We start from the raw sequence: 17,127 nt of genomic DNA, 5'->3' as shown, positions 1-17,127 counted from the left end.
GCGGGCCTGGGAAGCCAGGGACCAGACGGGACGCGCCGTGGGGCTGCAGCTCCGTCCCCAGCCCTTGCCTACAAGCGATGCTAGGGAGTGGGGTCCCAGAGCCTGCTGGGCTGGGGACTGAGGCTCTGGGGACAAGTCCACGGCCTGGGCGCAGTCATGCCAGGTGAGTTTGGGGAGAAGCCGATGTGCAGAGAGCAGGAGCAGGCGCGACGGGGAGACGGGTCAGCCCAGGGTCTAGGCGGCCCCCGCACTCCCACTGTGCTCCCCAAGTATAGAAGGCGGGGAGGAGGGGTTGTGAAGGCAGGCGAGGGGGTTGACAGGAGGCATGAACAGCCCCCCCACCCCAGCCTGGCCTTCCCCCAGTCCCTTGTCCATTTTGTCCACCCCCAGACAACCGCAGAGGGACAGGACTGACCCCTCACACATCACTCTCTGGACCCTCCAGTGGGTCACTGGGCAACACGGCCCCTGGGCCCTCCCTGCACATCCTACGGCCCCATCCTGGGCCTAAGAAGGACCAGGGCCCCCTCTCCATCTGTCCGGCATTGGCCCTGCACAAAGCAAGGGGTCCTGACCACCGGCTCCTGCCAGGGGGCCCCTCGGCTTGGCCACCACGCTGTCCTGAGCCCCTGGATGAGGACGAGGAGCCTGCCTGGGGTGGGGGGGCACCTGGCACCTGGACAAGTTGCCCCCCCCATGCACATGTCTGCTCTGCCCACTTCCTGGCCAAGGAAGGAAGCTCCAGCTTGGGGGGGGGGGGGCGTCGAGGGGAGGGCGGGTCGCTGGAGCTCGGAATCTGCTGGTGCTTTCTCCTGCGGCGGGGAGGGCCAGCCGGGCGGTGCCCTCACAGACAGTCCTGGCACAGGGCCACCTGGCCCTTGCGGAAGTCTCGGCAGGGACAGAGCCGGTGGTACTTGGTGCTGGAGCCTGCGCAGCTGAACAGCAGGGGGTCCTTCTGCAGGAAGCACTCGCGGCCGGGCTGGGCGAAGGCCGGGTACAGGTGGCTCATCTCCGACTCGGTACTGTCACAGGGCACCTGCAGCCTGCACGGGCACGGCGGGCAGCGGTCACTGCCCCGGCCTGATTCTGCCCACTCCCCTCCCTAGCCCATTCCACCCCCAAGCGGGGACGATGTTTCTAGAAGGGCAGGAGAGTGGCTGGGTGGGGGCGGCCGCAGGCTGACCCATCAGAAGCCCTGCGCAGCTGAGACAGGACTCCTGTCCAGAAGGTCCCTTCTGTGTCCTTCCTGACTCGCGGGAGGGCTGGGGGCAGGGCAGTGATGGCCTGAGGATCAGCAGGTGAGCTGTGCTGGGCCGGCCACAGAAGGTGGCCACGGTGGGGGGGCTCACTCACTTCTGGAAGGCGTCCCGGCTGTTGAGGAAGGGGAAGAAGGAGGGCTCGCAGATCAGCCCACGGTCCAGGCAGGCGTCGGTGCAGGCCCTCCCAGCAGTGGCCAGCCAGGCCCGGAGGGAGTGTGCTGGGGGCCAGGCCCCGGGGGCCGAGCTGGCGTTCTGGGCCCACTCGAGGTGGGTGGCGTTGGCAGCCAGGACAAAGGGACTCTGTGGGGCTCGGGCCCCTGGCGGGGCAGGGCCTGGGGCTGCACAGAAGTCCTGCAGGAGGAAAGCAGTGTTAGGAGGGGAAACTGGAGGCTGACACTTGGGGGCGTGGCCTCGCTGGGATGACAACAATATGCCAGGCGGACCGCCACGCATTATGTCCTTTTCCCCTCGTGACAACCCCATCAAAAGGTACCACTATGTTCCCAGCTATTTCAGCAGTTGTGGGGCGGGGAGGCGGAGGCCCAGAGAGGTCCAGGGCCCCACAGCTGCACGGCAGGGTTTCAACTCAGGCCCACTCCAGTACCATCCACCCTGCACCACCTCATGACTGGTCACACTTTGGCTAGACTCAGCGTTTCTACCCTGAGGCCTGTGAGCCCCGCCTCCGGTGTAGACGGGGATCTGGGGCTGGCCGGGGGGGCTCTCCCCGCAGGGATCAGTCCCAGAGACCACCCATAGGGCCCAGCACATGTTTTCCGTGAGCTTCCTGATGACGTCCCGGGGTGGCCAGGAGCAGAGAGTTCCGGGTTCTAGCTCTGGCCCTGACCCCACCAAGCTCTCCATGCTCAGGCCTCGGTGTTCCTTTGCACAAAGCAATGGCCTGGAACCACTCTCCAGCCCTCAGTGTTTGGGGGCCAAGGTGCAGGCAGGGGCCACATGCCCTCTGGCTGAAAACCAAGTAGTTATAAAGCAATCGACCTGTAGTTCCGTCGCCCAGCTGTGGGCACTGCCATTCTCAGCCATTGCCCAGAGCCTGGAAGGGCCCTGCGGGAGGCTCAGAGCCCCTGGGTTCTCAGGGCAGAGGACCTAATCCCCAGCGCAGCGTCACCTGCTCATCCTTGGGGGTGGGGCGGACGCGGGGGCGGGTCTTCCATACTCACCACTCAGTCAGTTACCAGGCTTGTCAACAACTTCTTTACCAAAATAAAAATAACAGCCTTTGTGTTTCCGTGTTGTGGTGTGGGGCTGGGCTGTGGAGCTGGAGACCCAGAGCCGCCGCCCCGCCCCACCCCTGGCCGGGGCAGTGCGGGGCCGCTCCCCTGCTCCTCCAACCCCACTCCCCTGCATCTGCAGGGAACGCACCCGGACAGGTGAAGGAGAGGGCGTTTAGCGGACTCAGAGCCCTGGGTGGAGACGGCGTCCTCAGACAGTGGAGCTGGCTAGGCCCCCTCCCCGGGTCTGGTGGGGGTCTGGGGAGGACCCCGCCCTGGGACGGGGAGCGGAGGGCCCACCTACTTGGTGCTGGATGTAGGCGTGGATTCGCTCCAGCATCCCTTCGCAGCTGTACTCGTAGGGCAGGTAGGGGTCTACCTGTGGGAGAGACGGGCGGACGCATGGGCCAGGAGGAGCCCCGGGCCCCCCCGCACGCAGCTGCTGGGGCCCAGCCATGCCGGGCACTGGGGGTGGAAATCTGGTGCGCCCCGCAAGCCCCTCCCCACCCCATCAACCTGGCCCCTCTACTCTGATCGCTGGCACACCTGCCCGTGGCCCTGGGGGTCATCCCACCCCCTTCCTGCCCCCTTCCCAGCTGCCCTCCCTTTGCCCTAAAGCTCAGCCCCCATCCCCTCCTGGGCTGTGATGCCCGCCCTTCCCACAGCCAGCCCAGATGGACTCACCCTCCCCTCTTAGGTGACACCTCCTCCAGGAAGCCGTCCCTGAGCCCAGCCCCACTCCTGTCACAGGACCACTTTCCTTTGTGGGAGCCTAGAGTTCCTTTGTGTGGAATCAGCACCTGTGTCGTCGTTTCTGATTTATCTCTCGTGTTCCCAGACCCCCCGAGATTCAGGTCCTCGGGTTACAGGCCCCCTTGAGGACTGGGACCTGCCTGGCACAGTGCCTGGTAGGTATACAGTAGGTACTCAGCAAATAGCATCTCCAGCTCTGTCTGTATTCTGCCCAGAAGGTAGAATGTTCACAAAAAGGAACACAGAGGCGCCTCCCGGTCAGGTGGAATGAGATGAATTTGTAGGGCTCCCTGCCCAGGCCAGGCACCCTGGAGCTGCCTGAGACACGAGCCCCCAGGCAGAGGCCACAGACCATCTGTCCTCAAGGGTACAAAGCACCAGGGGTGAGCAGATGGGTTGGGTAGCTGGGGCCCCAGGAGCACGGGGAACCAGGAGAAGCGGTGATAAAGGGGTGTCCGCCTCCTGTGAGCGGGCACCGCCCCCCCCCCACCCGGCCATCTTACCTGACCAGGCCCTCTGTTTACCCCGCCCAGCACACAGCCGCCCTGGCCGGACGGGGACAGGGGGATGGCCCATCCCAGACTCAGAACAGTCTGTTTGGGCCTTCAACCTCCCTCCTCCCCGTGTGTGTGCACGTGTGTGTATATGGTGTGTGTATATGTTGTGCAGATGTATATTGTGTGTATGTATGCGTATCTGTGTGTATGTATATGCACGTGTGTGTGCATGAGTGTGTATATGGAATACAGAGTGCTGTATGTGAGGGGAGGTGTATGTGTGTAGAGGCACACATACGTGTATGTGTATCATATATGTGTACCTGTGTGCTGCATATATCATTGTGTGTTGTGTGTGTATGCATAATTGCATGTGTGTGTGTAATACAGGGTGCTGTTATGTGAATGTGTATACGTGTTGTGTGTATACGTGTACATGTGTGTATATCGTGTATCTGTGTGTGTTGTGTATATGTGTGTGTGCATGTGCATACTGTGTGTATGTATATTTGTGTGTTGTGTGTGTATGCATATCTGTGTGTATGTGCATGAGTGCGTCTGTATATGGGACGCAGAGGGCTGTGTGTAGGGCCGCGTGTAGGGCTGTGTGCGTGTGTGTAGGATGCAGAGCGCTGTGTGTGTATGTGGGGGGGGGGGCACCGCCCTGGCCCAGCCCGACTCTGACTTCTGCCCTTTCCCCGCCCGCAGCTCCAGGGGCTGTGACGGGACGGTTCTGCCCGAGGGGGAGCCGCCTCTGTGCCCCCTTCACAGAGGGCAGCATCAGCAGGACCCGGCGGGTCCCCCTTCCCGTAGACCCCACCCCCAAGGGCTGGGGGCACCCCGGCACTGGGGCTGAGGGGGGCCCCAGGGAGGCAGCAGTGGCTTCCCTTGAAGCGAGTTCAGGCCACCAGAAGATTCTCGGGATGAGCGCCCACCCGCCTGGCCTTGCCCCCACGTCTCCCCGCAGCCGCACGCGAGCACTGCTCTCGCCCCACCTGACCCGCCCTCAGTCCAGGGTTCCCAGCCCCCCAGGGTTCCCAGCCCCCCCGAGATCCAGGTCCTACGCCAGCCACCCCTTCAGAGTCCAGCCTTTGCGGGCTGCGCACGGCCGGCCCCGCCCGCTCTCAGCCCCGGGCCCACGGCCGCCAGGCTCTGGCTGGACACCTCCAGGGTACAAGGCCTCGAGCCCCGGCCAGAGGTACCCCCACGGAGGAGAGCGCCCCCCCCCAGTGCCACTCGGCCTGCGCCCCGGCAGCACCCCTCGCCGAGCCCCCCGCCGCGCTCTGAAGCTGTCACACGTGATCCCCATCAGCCGGCCACGTCCCACCTGCCACGAGTCTCCGCCCGACGAGCGAGCCTGCCTGGAAATTACCCCCATCAGGCCTAATTACAGGTGCTCACGGCAATCCGTCTGGACAGGCTGCCAGGAGCCCGGCCTGCGCTGTAATGAGGGCAGGAGGGAGGACGGGAGGGAGGCGTGGGCAGGTGCCCGCCCTGCCTCACCCTCTCGCTTTGAATGGCCTCCCCTGAGCAGGGAAGTGAGGGGCTGAGGGGCGCTGAGTCTGCGGGGGTGGGGTACGCGTGGGTCTCTCTCACCTCCTCCCAGGCTCCTGTGAGCTGTCCCTAAACCAGTTTTCCAAAATAGGATTAGGACAAATACCCAGGGTGCTTGTTTAAAATGCAGATGCCAGGGGCGTCTGGGGGCTCAGTCGGTTCAGCGTCCGACTTCAGCTCAGGTCATGATCTCATGGTCTATGGATTTGAGCCCCGCGTCAGGCTCTGTGCTGACCTCTCAGAGCGTGGAGCTGCTTCAGATTCTGTGTCTCCCTCTCTGCCCCTCCCCCACTCATGCTCTGTCTCTCTCTCAAAAATAAAATTTAAAAAAAGACATTAAAAAAATTTTTTTAAATGCAGAGGCCAGGGCCATACCCAGTCCTTTAATATCAGAGGCCAGGCCCAGGAACCTGCATTTTAAACACCTCTCTGGTGATCCTTGGGTAAGGGGGTGAACTGCCGGGGCGCAGGCGGGGGCTGGAGGGACCCCCGAAAGGGGCTGAAGGCAGCAGGCGGCAGGTTGGGGGCCCACCTGTCCGTCTCAGCTTGGCAGATCCGCAAAACCTTGGTTCCTGGACCCTTTCGTTATTGTAATTTTTAAATTAACTCATTAACAAAATTAAACAGACGTTCATGTAAAAAACAATCAAAAGGAAAAACCATGAAAAGGAAGTTTTCCTCCTACCCCGGACACCCAGGCCCTTCCCCAGGGCGGCCTCTGTTACCGATTTCTTGTGTTTCCAGCAGGAAAGATGGCGAGAACGGAGGGGCATATTCCCTGCCAGCCCCCCAAGCCCTGCTCTGTCCTGCGGACGGACATGCGCTCCCCACGCTCACTGAGCTTAGCAGTGTCTCCCGCAGGCTGGGCGGGACCCGAGCCCCAGGGGTGGGCTGGCTGGTATCTGTCCACCCCCCCCCCACCCGGCCATCCTCGTCCCCTGGGTTAGAAGCCTTGGAGGATTGCCTTTCAAGGGGAGGGGAGGAGGCTGTGGGGTGGGGTCCCCCCCAGAGGAGCCATCTGCCTTGTTGGGGGCCTTCCCATGCGGCGCCCACCTGCGATGCAGAGTGCGGTCACCGCTCGGAGGTCAGTGTCCGGCAGCACTTCCTTCTGCACTGAGGCCGCCTGGGGAGCCCCTGGCCTACGACTGTCCCTGGCTCGCTCAGCCCTGCGAGGGTCCCCAGGTGCAGCCCTCTGCCGGCGACAGAGGACACTGTGGGATGTCACGTACCCCTCAGGTCTCTTCGCCAGCACGGGGCGCCAGGGGCCAGCTGGGGTGCCCTACTGTATGACACACCGTCTCATCTTGTCCCTCCGGGACCCCCCTTCCCGGGATCGCTTTCCAAATAACCGGCTTGTGCCTCGGGGTCACCTCCTGGAGGAACCCGTCGAAGACGGTCCGTGAGCTGGAGGGACTCACAGCAGAGACTGGCTCAAGCCGATGGTGAAGAACGGAGTGGAGGGCTCCCCGTCACTGCGCGGGGGGTGCCGCGGGCCCGGCCTCCTCCATCACAGCTACAGATGGCGTGGGCTGTGACACAGCTAAGTTCCGGGCACTCTCCTAGACAAACACTCGCCCCAGACAGAAGGAGGGAAGGATGAGGCTGTGGCCAGTGAAGAACAGGGCAGGAGAGGTAGGCGGGCTTTTCTGGGGCCTCTGCGGAGGCGGGACAGAGGCTGGGGGTTCCGCGAGGGAGTGACCGACAGGGGCTATGAAAAAATGCAAGCCACGGGCGTGTGGGTGGCTCGGTCGGTTGAGCGGCCAACTCTTGGTTTCTCAGGTCACGATCTCACAGTTCATGAGATCAAGCCCCAGCTTGGGCTCCTCGCGGACAGCTGGAGCTTGCTTGGGATTCTCTCTCTCCGCCCCTCCCCTGCTCACACGCCCCTCTCTCGCTCTCAAAAAAATAAATAAGCTTAAAAAAAAATGCAAGCCTGCCTCAGGGTCCGAACAACTAGGTGGGACTCTGGGAACAAAGCTAAGCTCATAAGTCCCCCTGAGACACAGCGTCCTCCGTCCTCGAAGATGTGCATCATGTCACTCACTTGCGGTGGCCTCGCCAAGACGAAGGTCTCCAGGTTTGCCCCAGAAGTTCACCCTGAGCAGTGCCCTGGGCCCGGCACCACCCCAGACCTCATTAGAAATGCACGATTTCAGCCCCACCCCGGACCCGCTGAGTCCACAGCTGCATTTTAACAAGATCCCCAGACGACCTGTATGCACATTTACAGTTTGAGACATGCTGTCAGGCCACAAACCCACACCGACAGCAGAGGTCAAAGACCTACTCCTGAAACCACATGCTGGCAGTGCTCACAGGGCTTAGCCTCTGAAGGTGCTTAATACAGGATTCTGGATCCAGGGCCGCCATGTAAGGTTGTGCAGGTTGCTCACAGCACAAAGGCATTTTTTTTTTTTTCTTCCTCCCACCAACTTGAGTTGGTAGGTGTGGACCACCCCGCCCCACATCAAATTTCCCAGCCCAAAGCTTACAAGCCTGAATTCACCAAGAGGGACATCTTTTTCTAAATATGGCTGGGACCCGCGGTGGGGGCTGACAGCGGCCCTGACTAGGTCTGAACCTCACCTGGGTTTTCATGATGGCCTTGATGGCCGCTTCAAACTCCTCCGAGTTGTTGTAGTCGATGGTCCACACGTGGGGCTTGCCGATGAAGCTCTCCGCGTAGGGGTGCTGGGAGAAGAGCTGGCGGGGCACAGAGAGCAGCAGTGTCCCCCTGCACCTGCCTGGCCGGGCCAAGGGGAGGCGCCCCTTCCCCCCACCGCCCGCCATTTGTCCCATGCACCCTTTCGTGCCAGGCCTGTCCCCTTCTTCCGGGAGATGCGGCGACCCCAGGTCAGACCCTCCCCACTCACCTCTCTGGAGGTGGGCTTGCCTCGGAAGAACTCGTGGTTGAGGGAGCTGTGGGGCGGGCTGAAGCGGGCCTGCAGGAAGACGCAGCCGTTGGCGATGGCCTCCAGCGGGGCGGGGCCCTCGTAGGGGAAGCCGAACCCTATGAAGAGCTGAGGAAGGCAGGTGGCACACTGGTCAGGGAAGCCTAGGCACCGCGGCCCGGGGCCCCGGCACGCACCTCCCCCCTCTCTAGGCCTCAGTGTCCCCATTTGCAGAGAGGAGTTTGTGATCCGGTAATATCGATGGCCCGTTCCTGCCCCAGCGGTCTAGGATTCTGGAGAGGAAGAGACCAGAGTGAGGGTCTCAAGCTAAGGAAGCTTCAGACGCACACCTACAGCTGAACCTAAAGAAACATTACTCATCCTAAAAACGTCCATTCAGCAGCTAACTTGTGCCAGGAGTGCTCACAGGGCTGCTCCCCCCACCCCCGGAAGGCAATCAATAAATGATTCTGAATCCAGGGCTGCTGTGTAAGGGTGTTCAGGTTGTTGACTGCACACAGCCGCTACGCCCTCCCGAAATCCACATACACCAATATCCAGCAAGCCTGAGGGAGGATCGGGAGAGGACCTGAATGATCCAGACGCCCTCCGGCCTCAGCTGGCCCCGCCCCCTCAGGGCCCAGCGGCAGCTGCTGCTCCAGGAATACAGCGCAGAACTTCCAGAAGCAGTCAGTCCGCGGAACTCCAGCCAGGACATGCCCTCAGCCTGCCCTAGCATGCCTTCGGCGGCTCTGAAAGCAAGGCCTGGCCCAGGAGTCCCCTGGGCTGCACCGGTACTCAGGGGGTGAGGGGGGCGGGGGGCGGGCTCACCTTGGCCTTGCGCAGCAGCTGCTGGAACTCGGGCTGTGGCAGGAGACCGTGGTTCTTCACGAAGGCCGGGACCTCGGGGGGCCGCTGGCTTTCATAGTACACGGTGCCGTGGATCTCCATGTACTTGCTTAGGATGCCCAGGAACTTCTCCTTCCCCTGGAAGAGGAGGCGCAGACGTGGGAGCCTCACCCTAAACCGTGGAAGGCAGAGCCGTCCACAGAAATGCCCCTGGTCTGGAAGTCAGAAAATGTGGAGCCATGGACCTGCTGTGTGGCCCCGGGCAAGGCCCCTGCCCTCTCTGGTCCTCCTCGTCCGATCTGCCAGCTGCAGCGGTTGCCCTAGACTGGAGAGGCTTCAGGACTACTTCTGGCCATGGAAATGCATCCAGATGAAGGTGCTTGGTGTCCCCTGAACCCCTGATGACCTCTAAGAACATCTGAGGAGCTGGGGGGGGCCAAGGTCATCTCCTCCGTCCCTCGATCCTCCCACCCAAGTGTGCCTCCATCCCTCCATCTATCCGCTCATCCCTCCTTCTCTGTCTCCCTCTGTCTCCCACCCATCGGCCAGCCATCCGGATAGCACATTTTATCGAGCACTTGCTATGTGTTGGTACTGAGCTCAGCACTGAGCACACAGCAGGGAGAAGACCGGGCCCTTGTCCTCAAGGAGGACACCTGGGTGTGAAAACCCCCCAAACTAGCCACGGCTCAGCCCCACCAGACGCGAGTCCCACATCCAGGCTCTGCTTTCGATCTGGAAACGGGCCCGGCCCGAGGGGAGGGGGCCAGGGCGCAGAGGAGTAGGTACGAGCTCAGCCACTGGGCACCGTCGGACCCCATGGCCAGGGCCCGGAGCCAGGAGGTACGGGCAGTGCGGGGCCTCATCAGGGGTGAGCAAGGGATCGGCCCCTGGGCTCTACTTCTTGGGGGCTTTGGAGACTCACAGGAGAGAGGAAGGAACTTCACAACCACAGGGAAGGCCGGGCCAGGGAGGGGTTCTGTTCAGGGAGGGCAGGTCCTCAGCAGGCCCGGGTCAGAAACAGAAGCCCGGCTCTGTCTGTCCTGCTGTCTAGCCGTGAGGTCAGACAGCAAGGAGCTTCAGCCCAGGGTTAGTCTTGTAACCGCAGCTCTTGAAGAACGCTCTCAACGGACGTTCACATTGACAGTTCACGTTTTGAAACTCCAGCTGCAGACACTGTTCGCAAGGAAATCGCTTCCTCTCCGGGCGACGGTGCGGTGGGGAAAGCGGAGGCGCCCTGCCTCTGAGCCCAGCCAGGAGAGGTGCGGAAACCCGAAAACGTCCGCGAAGGCGGTGAAAAGCTAGCAAAGCAGGAAGAATGACAAGGCCACGATCTGGGAGAAGAAGGGCAGGAGACGGCTGAGGTGGGTGCCGCGACCAGGTGTGCCCGCAGGGGCACCTGCCGACTCCGGAGTCGGCATCCGGGGGGCCGAGCCGAGCTCCTGCTCACCTCGTCGAGCTGGGGGACACGTCAGAGATCGGGGGCTGCCAAAGTTGGGCCGGGGGGCCTGGTGGAAACTCGGCACTTTGGGTTGGAACTCTGAGGAATTCCACGCTGGGAGGGAGGGTGGGCCGGAACCAGAGCGGCCCCTAAGGGGCTGAATCACCGTCATCGAGTCCGGCGATCTGAGATTGCTGGGGCCCGAGCCACGGCCAAGAGTAAGAGTACAATGCTGTCTGCAGGAAGAAGGCGTCGTCCTTGACCTCAAGTTATTGCTACAGTTTTTTTATATTCATTTCCAGAATGAAGGAGGAGGAAGAGGAAGAGGAGGAAGAAGAAGAGGTGGGGGGAAGGAGGAGGAGGCGAATCACCCCCCTCCCCTCCCCTCCCAGTGAAATCCCAGTGAAAACCCCAGCAGGCTTAGAAGAAACAACTTCTCAAGAGAGGAACGTGGGCAGATGTATATTACCTGATTTCAAGCTTATTGTAAAACTACAGTAATCAAGGCAGCGCGCCATTGGCATCAAGATAGACAGACAGATCAATGGAAGAGAACAGAGTCCAGAAATAGACCCACACGTGCACGGTCAATTGATTTTTTACAAAGACGCAAAGGCGTTCCGGGGGAGGAAGGATCCTTTCTTCAGCCAGTGGTCACGGAACATTGCGTACCCACACGCAGAAAAAGAAAAAGAATTAGAACTTTAATCTGTACTTCACATCATACATAAAAGTTAATTCACAATGGATCATGGACTTAAATGTAAAACCTAAAACCATAAAACACAAGAGAAAACTCTTTGTGACCTTGGGTTAGGCAAAGAGTTCTTAGCTATAACACAGAAGCATAATCCATAAAACACTGGACTTCACTAAAATAAAGAACTTTGCTCTTTGAAGAAGACCGGCCTCAGGCAGAAAATATTTGCCAAGCATGTATTTGATAAAGGACCGATACTTAGAATGTGTAAAGAACTTTAACAACATGGGGCGCCTGGGTGGCTCAGTCGGTTAAGCGGCCAACTTTGGCACAGGTCATGATCTCGCGGTCTATGGGTTCGAGCCCCGCGTCGGGCTCTGTGCTGACAGCTCAGAGCCTGGAGCCTGCTTCGGATTCTGTGTCTCCCTTCTCTGCCCCTCCCCTGCTCGTGCTCTGTTTCTGTCTCTCTCTCAAAAAATAAATAAATAAACATAAAAAATTTTAAGTAAATAAAATAAAATCTTAAAACATATCCTCTTAATACATAAAGGTCCTTTGCTATCTATAGTTTCTGTTATTTCTATTTCATTTTAAAAGGCTATATGAGGGGTGCCTGGGTGGCTCAGTCGGTTAAGCATCCGACTTCGGCTCAGCTCATGATCTCATGGTTCGTGGGTTTGAGCCCCGTGTTGGGCTCTGTGCTGACAGCTCGGAGCCTGGAGCCTGTTTCAGATTCTGTGTCTCCCTCTCTCTCTGACCTTCCCCTGCTCATGCTGTCTCTCTCTGTCTCTCAGAAATTTAAAAAAATAAAAAAATAAATAAAGGCTACGTGAGACTTCCTATGTTAGAAAAAGATAAACATGGCACGATCTCCCTTATAAGTGGAATCTTAAAGAAGGGAGCTCATAGAAATAGAGTGTAGAGTGGTGGCCGCCGGGGGGCTGGGGGTGCAAAATTAGGGAGAGGCTGGTCAAAGGAACACGCTTTCAGTTGTACAGAGAGTGAGTTCAGGGACCTCATGAGCAGCGTGGTGACTATGGTTAGTAATACTGCAGAACGTACTTGCCATTTCTGAGAGAACAGATCTTTAGTGCTCTCCCCGCCCACCCCGTGCGCACACACACACGCACACACAGCTGACTATGTGAGGTGATGCCGTGTTAACTAGCTTGATGGTGGCCTTCCTTTCCCAACACATATGTCTATCGGGCCATCATGTTGTACATCTTACAAAAACACACTTTTCCCTTTCCATCATTTCTCAGGGACGCTGAGCGGAAAAACCCCAGAGCTCTGAGCTAATTTCACGATTTATTCGTGGGTCCCAACCTGCCGTCTGAAAAGGCCCCCCCAACTCCTGCTCCCTGGGCTACACACTCTCACGAAATAGCACTCAGGCCAGAGCCTCAAGCCATGCTTTCTGGGCACCCGGAATAAGACGGGCCTCCTGGGCACAAAATCCACCCAAGTGCTTGTCCCGATCCCAGCTGCTGCTCCCAAGAGGAGGCGAGGGCCCCCATCAGCCCCCTCCCCCACGCCTCTGCCACCTGCTCCCCTGATCCCTGTGTGTCTGTCCCAGGATGCCCTTGTCATCCTTCTTGTCCGGACACCTCCGACTCCCCTCAGCCACGGAGACCAGAGCCAAGATGTCTTTTTTGGGAAGCGGCTTCTTTGAGGTCCCTCGCAGAACAGCGTGGCTCCCGGCTATCACCGAGGCGCCTGAGCTACAGATAAAGCCTTTCTCTTCCCAGACTTCATCACCTCTCATCTCTTGGGGCAGATCCCTGGCAGCGTTTTCTGGGAGGAGCAGATGCAGTCTGTGCTACACCCCCCCCCCCCGTCCTGAGCACCCCCGGGGCTCCCGCCGCAGCCTGCTCACTCAGCATCACATGAGAATGACCTCCCATCCCTCCCGCTACACCCCGTAGGGGTCAGGGGAGGGGGGTGACCTATTGAGAACCTATAGAGGGGCAGGAGGAGAGCCTGTGGCCAGTGGTCACCGTACCTGGAGCTGCCTCATAGCCAGGGGGGCACCGAGGAGAGAGGAGAGAGAACAGGTCAGTGAGCAGTGAGCACACGACCCCCCCAACCCCGCCCGGGGACCGCTTCCCCAGGACCCCCGCCCTGAAGGTGGCGCTCTATTCCCTGCCTCTCCTGCCTTCCGCACTCGGGCCTCCCACCCCGCAGAGGCCCCCTGGCCCGGATCACAGTGTTTATCCATCTGTTCCTGGGGACGGCGGCGGCTAAGTCACAGTCCTCAATAAAGGAATCTGAGACTGTTGCACAGCAGAGGCCGAGGGGGGCAGGTTCACAGCCCCCAGGCTGGGTATCTTCAGTGGCGATTAGGGACCTCTGTTTTCTGTCCCATCAGTGGGAGCATTTCTGCATCAAGAGCTGGGGGGGGGGGCTTCCGGGGAGGAGTAGGGTGCTCACCTTCCAGATACTGGCCTCCTTGCCGTACACCACGGCCACGTTGCTGGCCTTGCCGCCTCTGATGAGCTGTTTCTCCGTCTCGTTGAGCTCCTCAGACACGAAGCCCATGAAGGAGTTGTCCGGGGTGTGAGCTGCAGGCAGACCACGGGGTCGGGAAGGGGCCGGCCACGCAGCCACGGCCGCGCCCCGGGTCCACCCGCAGCGGCCCCGTCAGAGGGGGCCCCGTTAGACAGGGCCGGGGACAGGGGGCTGGGAGGGGAGGGGAGGGGGTGGTGGAGGAGGGGGAGGGGCAGCCATCAGTGTCCTGGCCCCGGGTGTCTCCCACTCCCAGAGCCTGGAGCGGAGGGAACACTCGGAGGTCCTCTGGCCCCTTGCTCGTGTGTGGACAGGCAGGCAGGACCCTGTGCTGGTCAGAGCCCTCCCTCGGAGGCTGGCTCAGGCCCAAGGCTTTGGCTCCTCCCCTTTTCTCTCACTGCTGCCGCCCATCAGTCACCCAGTGGGACGTCGTCCCCCATGGCCTCCGTCGTTGTCTCTGTCCTGGGCCGCTGTGGCCGCTGCCCATCCCCGATTCTGCCACTCTCTCGGCACTGCCTCTTCTCCTGAGCAATCCTTCCAAATTTAGGTCAGACCCGGTCCCTCCCTGCACAAAACCCGACGGTGGCCCCCAGAGCCAAAGTGCCTACAGCAGTCTCCAGTGTCTGCCTCCATGCGCACCCCCCCTCCTCTTACTACCTCCTGTGACCTGCGGGCACGCTCCCTCTCTCCGTACAGGCTTTGCATACCCGGCCCTACGAGAGGTCCTTCCTGGCCCCAAAATTGATATTATACAACAAACCGATGGTTTATCAGTGTCAGAACATAAGCCCCCTGAGGGCAGGGGCTGGCTCTGTTTTGCTCACTGCTGCACCCCCGAGCCTGGCGCACTGGGTCCTGAGCTTGATGGTGCATCCTGACCCCCCCCCCAAGTTTTTGCTCCTGCCATTTCCCCTGCGCGGGGTGCCTTCCTCCTTTTACTTGGATGAGAAGACGCCCTGCAGCCTTCAGGGCCCCATTCGAAGGCCACCTCCTTCTCCGGCTCGGGTGCCCCCCCCCCGTGCCCCCCCCCCCCCCCGTGGGTCCGTCTCTGCTCAGGTACAGCCCACGCGCTGGCCTGCTCACTTGTCTGCAGAACCCAGCGCACCCACTGGGTGGGGGGGGGGGCGCGGACGCACTTCAGCCCCCCTCTCTCTTCCTCGGTCACGCTACTTAGCTGTCAGCCACGGCTCGCGTGCCACAGATTTGCAAGGCGCAGGGCCCCTCCCACCGTGTACAGGACCTCGGATAGAGTATTTGTTGACCCCAATGACATCCACTCCGCCTTCCCGGGTGGGAGGGGCCGCGGGAGCAGGTTGGCAGAGGCCACGTGGTTTCGCAGCACAGCCCTGACCCCGAAGAACCTATTTCTTCATTCCACGGGCGTGTTTTCACATTTTAGCACTTCTGACACGGAGGCGGATACTTCGAGCAAATGTGTAGATTTAATGCACTATTTCTGGACGTTATTCCCGCAAACCGCCATAATCGATGTCAGGAGCACCGTAGGAGAAAGGTGTCCTGCCTAAGCGCCCCCGGGGAAGCTCATGGACTCTTGGGTCTGGAAGTGTGACGGGAAGGACGGGCCTTTGCTGACCGCAGGACAAAATGATCTTTCTTCTAGAGCTTGCGGAGCATAAGGAGAAGTCCTGAGGCCTGGAGTTATTCCTGTGAGGGTCAGGATCCGGGCTCCGACCCATTTGCCCGCCCGGCCCCAGCCCCTCTCCCTCCCCCTGGCCCCACCTGGGGCCTCTCTCCATTTCCTCACCCAGCTGAAGAATCCCTCATTCTACCAACTCTGCCCAGTTAGCAAACTAGTGGGACAGGAAGTATCCAACCAACTAAAGTAACAGACACCATCAAGTAAAGAGCTCGGGGGTGTCAGGGGTGGGGGGCAGGGGGCAAAGGCAAGCCCCAGAGAGGCAGCCACCCTCCCGCCTAGCTCACTGGGGAAACCACCTGGCTAGATGGGGAGCCAAGTCTGCTCAGGAATTCCTCCCCAGACTTGGTGTATCATTAAAACTGGCAAGCCCCTCTCTTCCTTTTTCCTTGTGTTTTTAATTTATTCCATCAATTAACATTTTCTGAGGACCCTGATAGGCTCCAGGGAGATAAATCAGTCAGTGGGGCCCCCTTTTGAGTGGTTCATAATCTATCAGAGAGAAATAAATGTATAAGCAAATAACTCTAATAAACTTCAATAAACACTTTGTAGAAATGGATTTAAAAGTTACAAAAACAGGGGCACCTGGGTGGCTTAGTCGGTTAAGCGTCTGACTTTCACTTAGGTCATGATCTCGCGGTTCGTGGGTTCGAGCCCCGTGTCGGGCTCTGTGCTGACTGCCAGCTCAGAGCCTGGAGCCTATTTTTCAGAGTCTGTATCTCCCTCTCTCTCTGACCCTCCCCTGCTCACACTGTCTCTGTCTCTCTCTCCTAGAAATAAATAAAAATATTTTTTTAAAAAAAGTTACAAAAACAGAGGTGCCTGGGTGGCTCAGTTGGTCAAGCGTCCAACTTAAGCTCAGGTCATGATCTCACAGTTTGAGTTCGAGGCCCGCATCAGGCTCTGTGCTGACAGCTGGGAGCCTGGAGCCTGCTTTGGATTCTGTGTCTCCCTCTCTCTCTGCCCCTCCCCCACTCAACACTCTGTCCGTCTGTCTCTCAAAAATAAATAATAATTAAATTTATTAAATTATTAATAAATAAATTAAATAATTAAATTTAAAAAATCTTTAACTAAAAAATAAAAATTATAAAAACAGGTGTATATAGCACACCTGGAACAGACGAGGGAATCAAGGAGAGTGATAATAAACAAAGGAGACATTTGAGTTGGGGTTTTAGAGGATGCGTAGGAGTTCACCAGGTTTGGAACTTCATATCCAGTGGGACCCACCCCCACATAAATCCTCATTTTCTCAGTGTAGATTATTGCAGAAGCCTCTTAACCCACTTCCTGCTTCCTCTCTCCTCGACCACTGCCCCTTTGGCTGCCTGCCATCTCCCAGAATAATGTTGCTCAAAGCCTTTCTCTCTCCATGACATTCCCTAGCTCAGGAATCTACAGCGATTCTTGAATTACGGCACCCAGCGTAAATTCAGGAGCCCGTGCTAGAAGGTTCCATCCTCTGCCTCCAGATTTTCCACGTCCCTCTTACCAGCCTCGTATCTTCACGCTTCCCTCTAAGGGAGCTAACTGCTCAGCCTCTCCATCCACCTCTGCTGTCTGCGATCCCATAGGCTGCTTCCACGGCCTGGAGTATCACCACCACTACCCCCACCTCCTTTCCCTCCAGAGTCTGGTCCCCACAGAGCCATGCGACCTCAGACCTCTGGGCCTCAGTTTCCTCCTCTGGGCTCCAAGGAGCCCTCCCACCTTCCCAACCTTCTGGGATCCAATCAAGCCATTACTTAGGTGTCGAGAAATGGCATCTGCCACTAGTGTG

At 59.2% G+C, this 17,127-nt stretch overlaps 1 protein-coding gene across 3 annotated transcripts in view; it reads right to left on the bottom strand.

Moving 5' to 3' along the window:
- Positions 1-6: 6 nt before the first annotated feature.
- MGAT5B (alpha-1,6-mannosylglycoprotein 6-beta-N-acetylglucosaminyltransferase B) overlaps positions 7-17,127 on the bottom strand; it is a 66,210-nt gene continuing 49,089 nt past the window's right edge. Inside the window, exons 11-18 of one of the 3 annotated variants that reach the window (XM_039226621.1) lie at positions 13,610-13,740; positions 13,182-13,187; positions 9,018-9,173; positions 8,169-8,315; positions 7,882-7,998; positions 2,796-2,870; positions 1,354-1,610; positions 7-1,043 (exon numbers count right to left, since the gene is read on the bottom strand). In XM_039226621.1, the coding sequence (XP_039082552.1) occupies positions 845-1,043; positions 1,354-1,610; positions 2,796-2,870; positions 7,882-7,998; positions 8,169-8,315; positions 9,018-9,173; positions 13,182-13,187; positions 13,610-13,740 (1,088 nt within the window). In that variant the 3' untranslated portion in view covers positions 7-844. The remainder of the gene's footprint in view (positions 1,044-1,353; positions 1,611-2,795; positions 2,871-7,881; positions 7,999-8,168; positions 8,316-9,017; positions 9,174-13,181; positions 13,188-13,609; positions 13,741-17,127) is intronic. The other 2 variants (XM_039226623.1, XM_039226622.1) reach the window with 2 other exon arrangements.

Source organism: Hyaena hyaena, unplaced genomic scaffold (genome assembly GCF_003009895.1).
Source record: "Hyaena hyaena isolate Hyena2069 unplaced genomic scaffold, ASM300989v1 scaffold_21, whole genome shotgun sequence".
In the NCBI taxonomy this organism is placed as follows: Eukaryota; Metazoa; Chordata; class Mammalia; order Carnivora; family Hyaenidae; genus Hyaena; species Hyaena hyaena.
The sequence above is the reverse complement of the archived record's forward strand: the minus strand, read 5'-3'. Positions and strand labels throughout refer to the sequence as shown.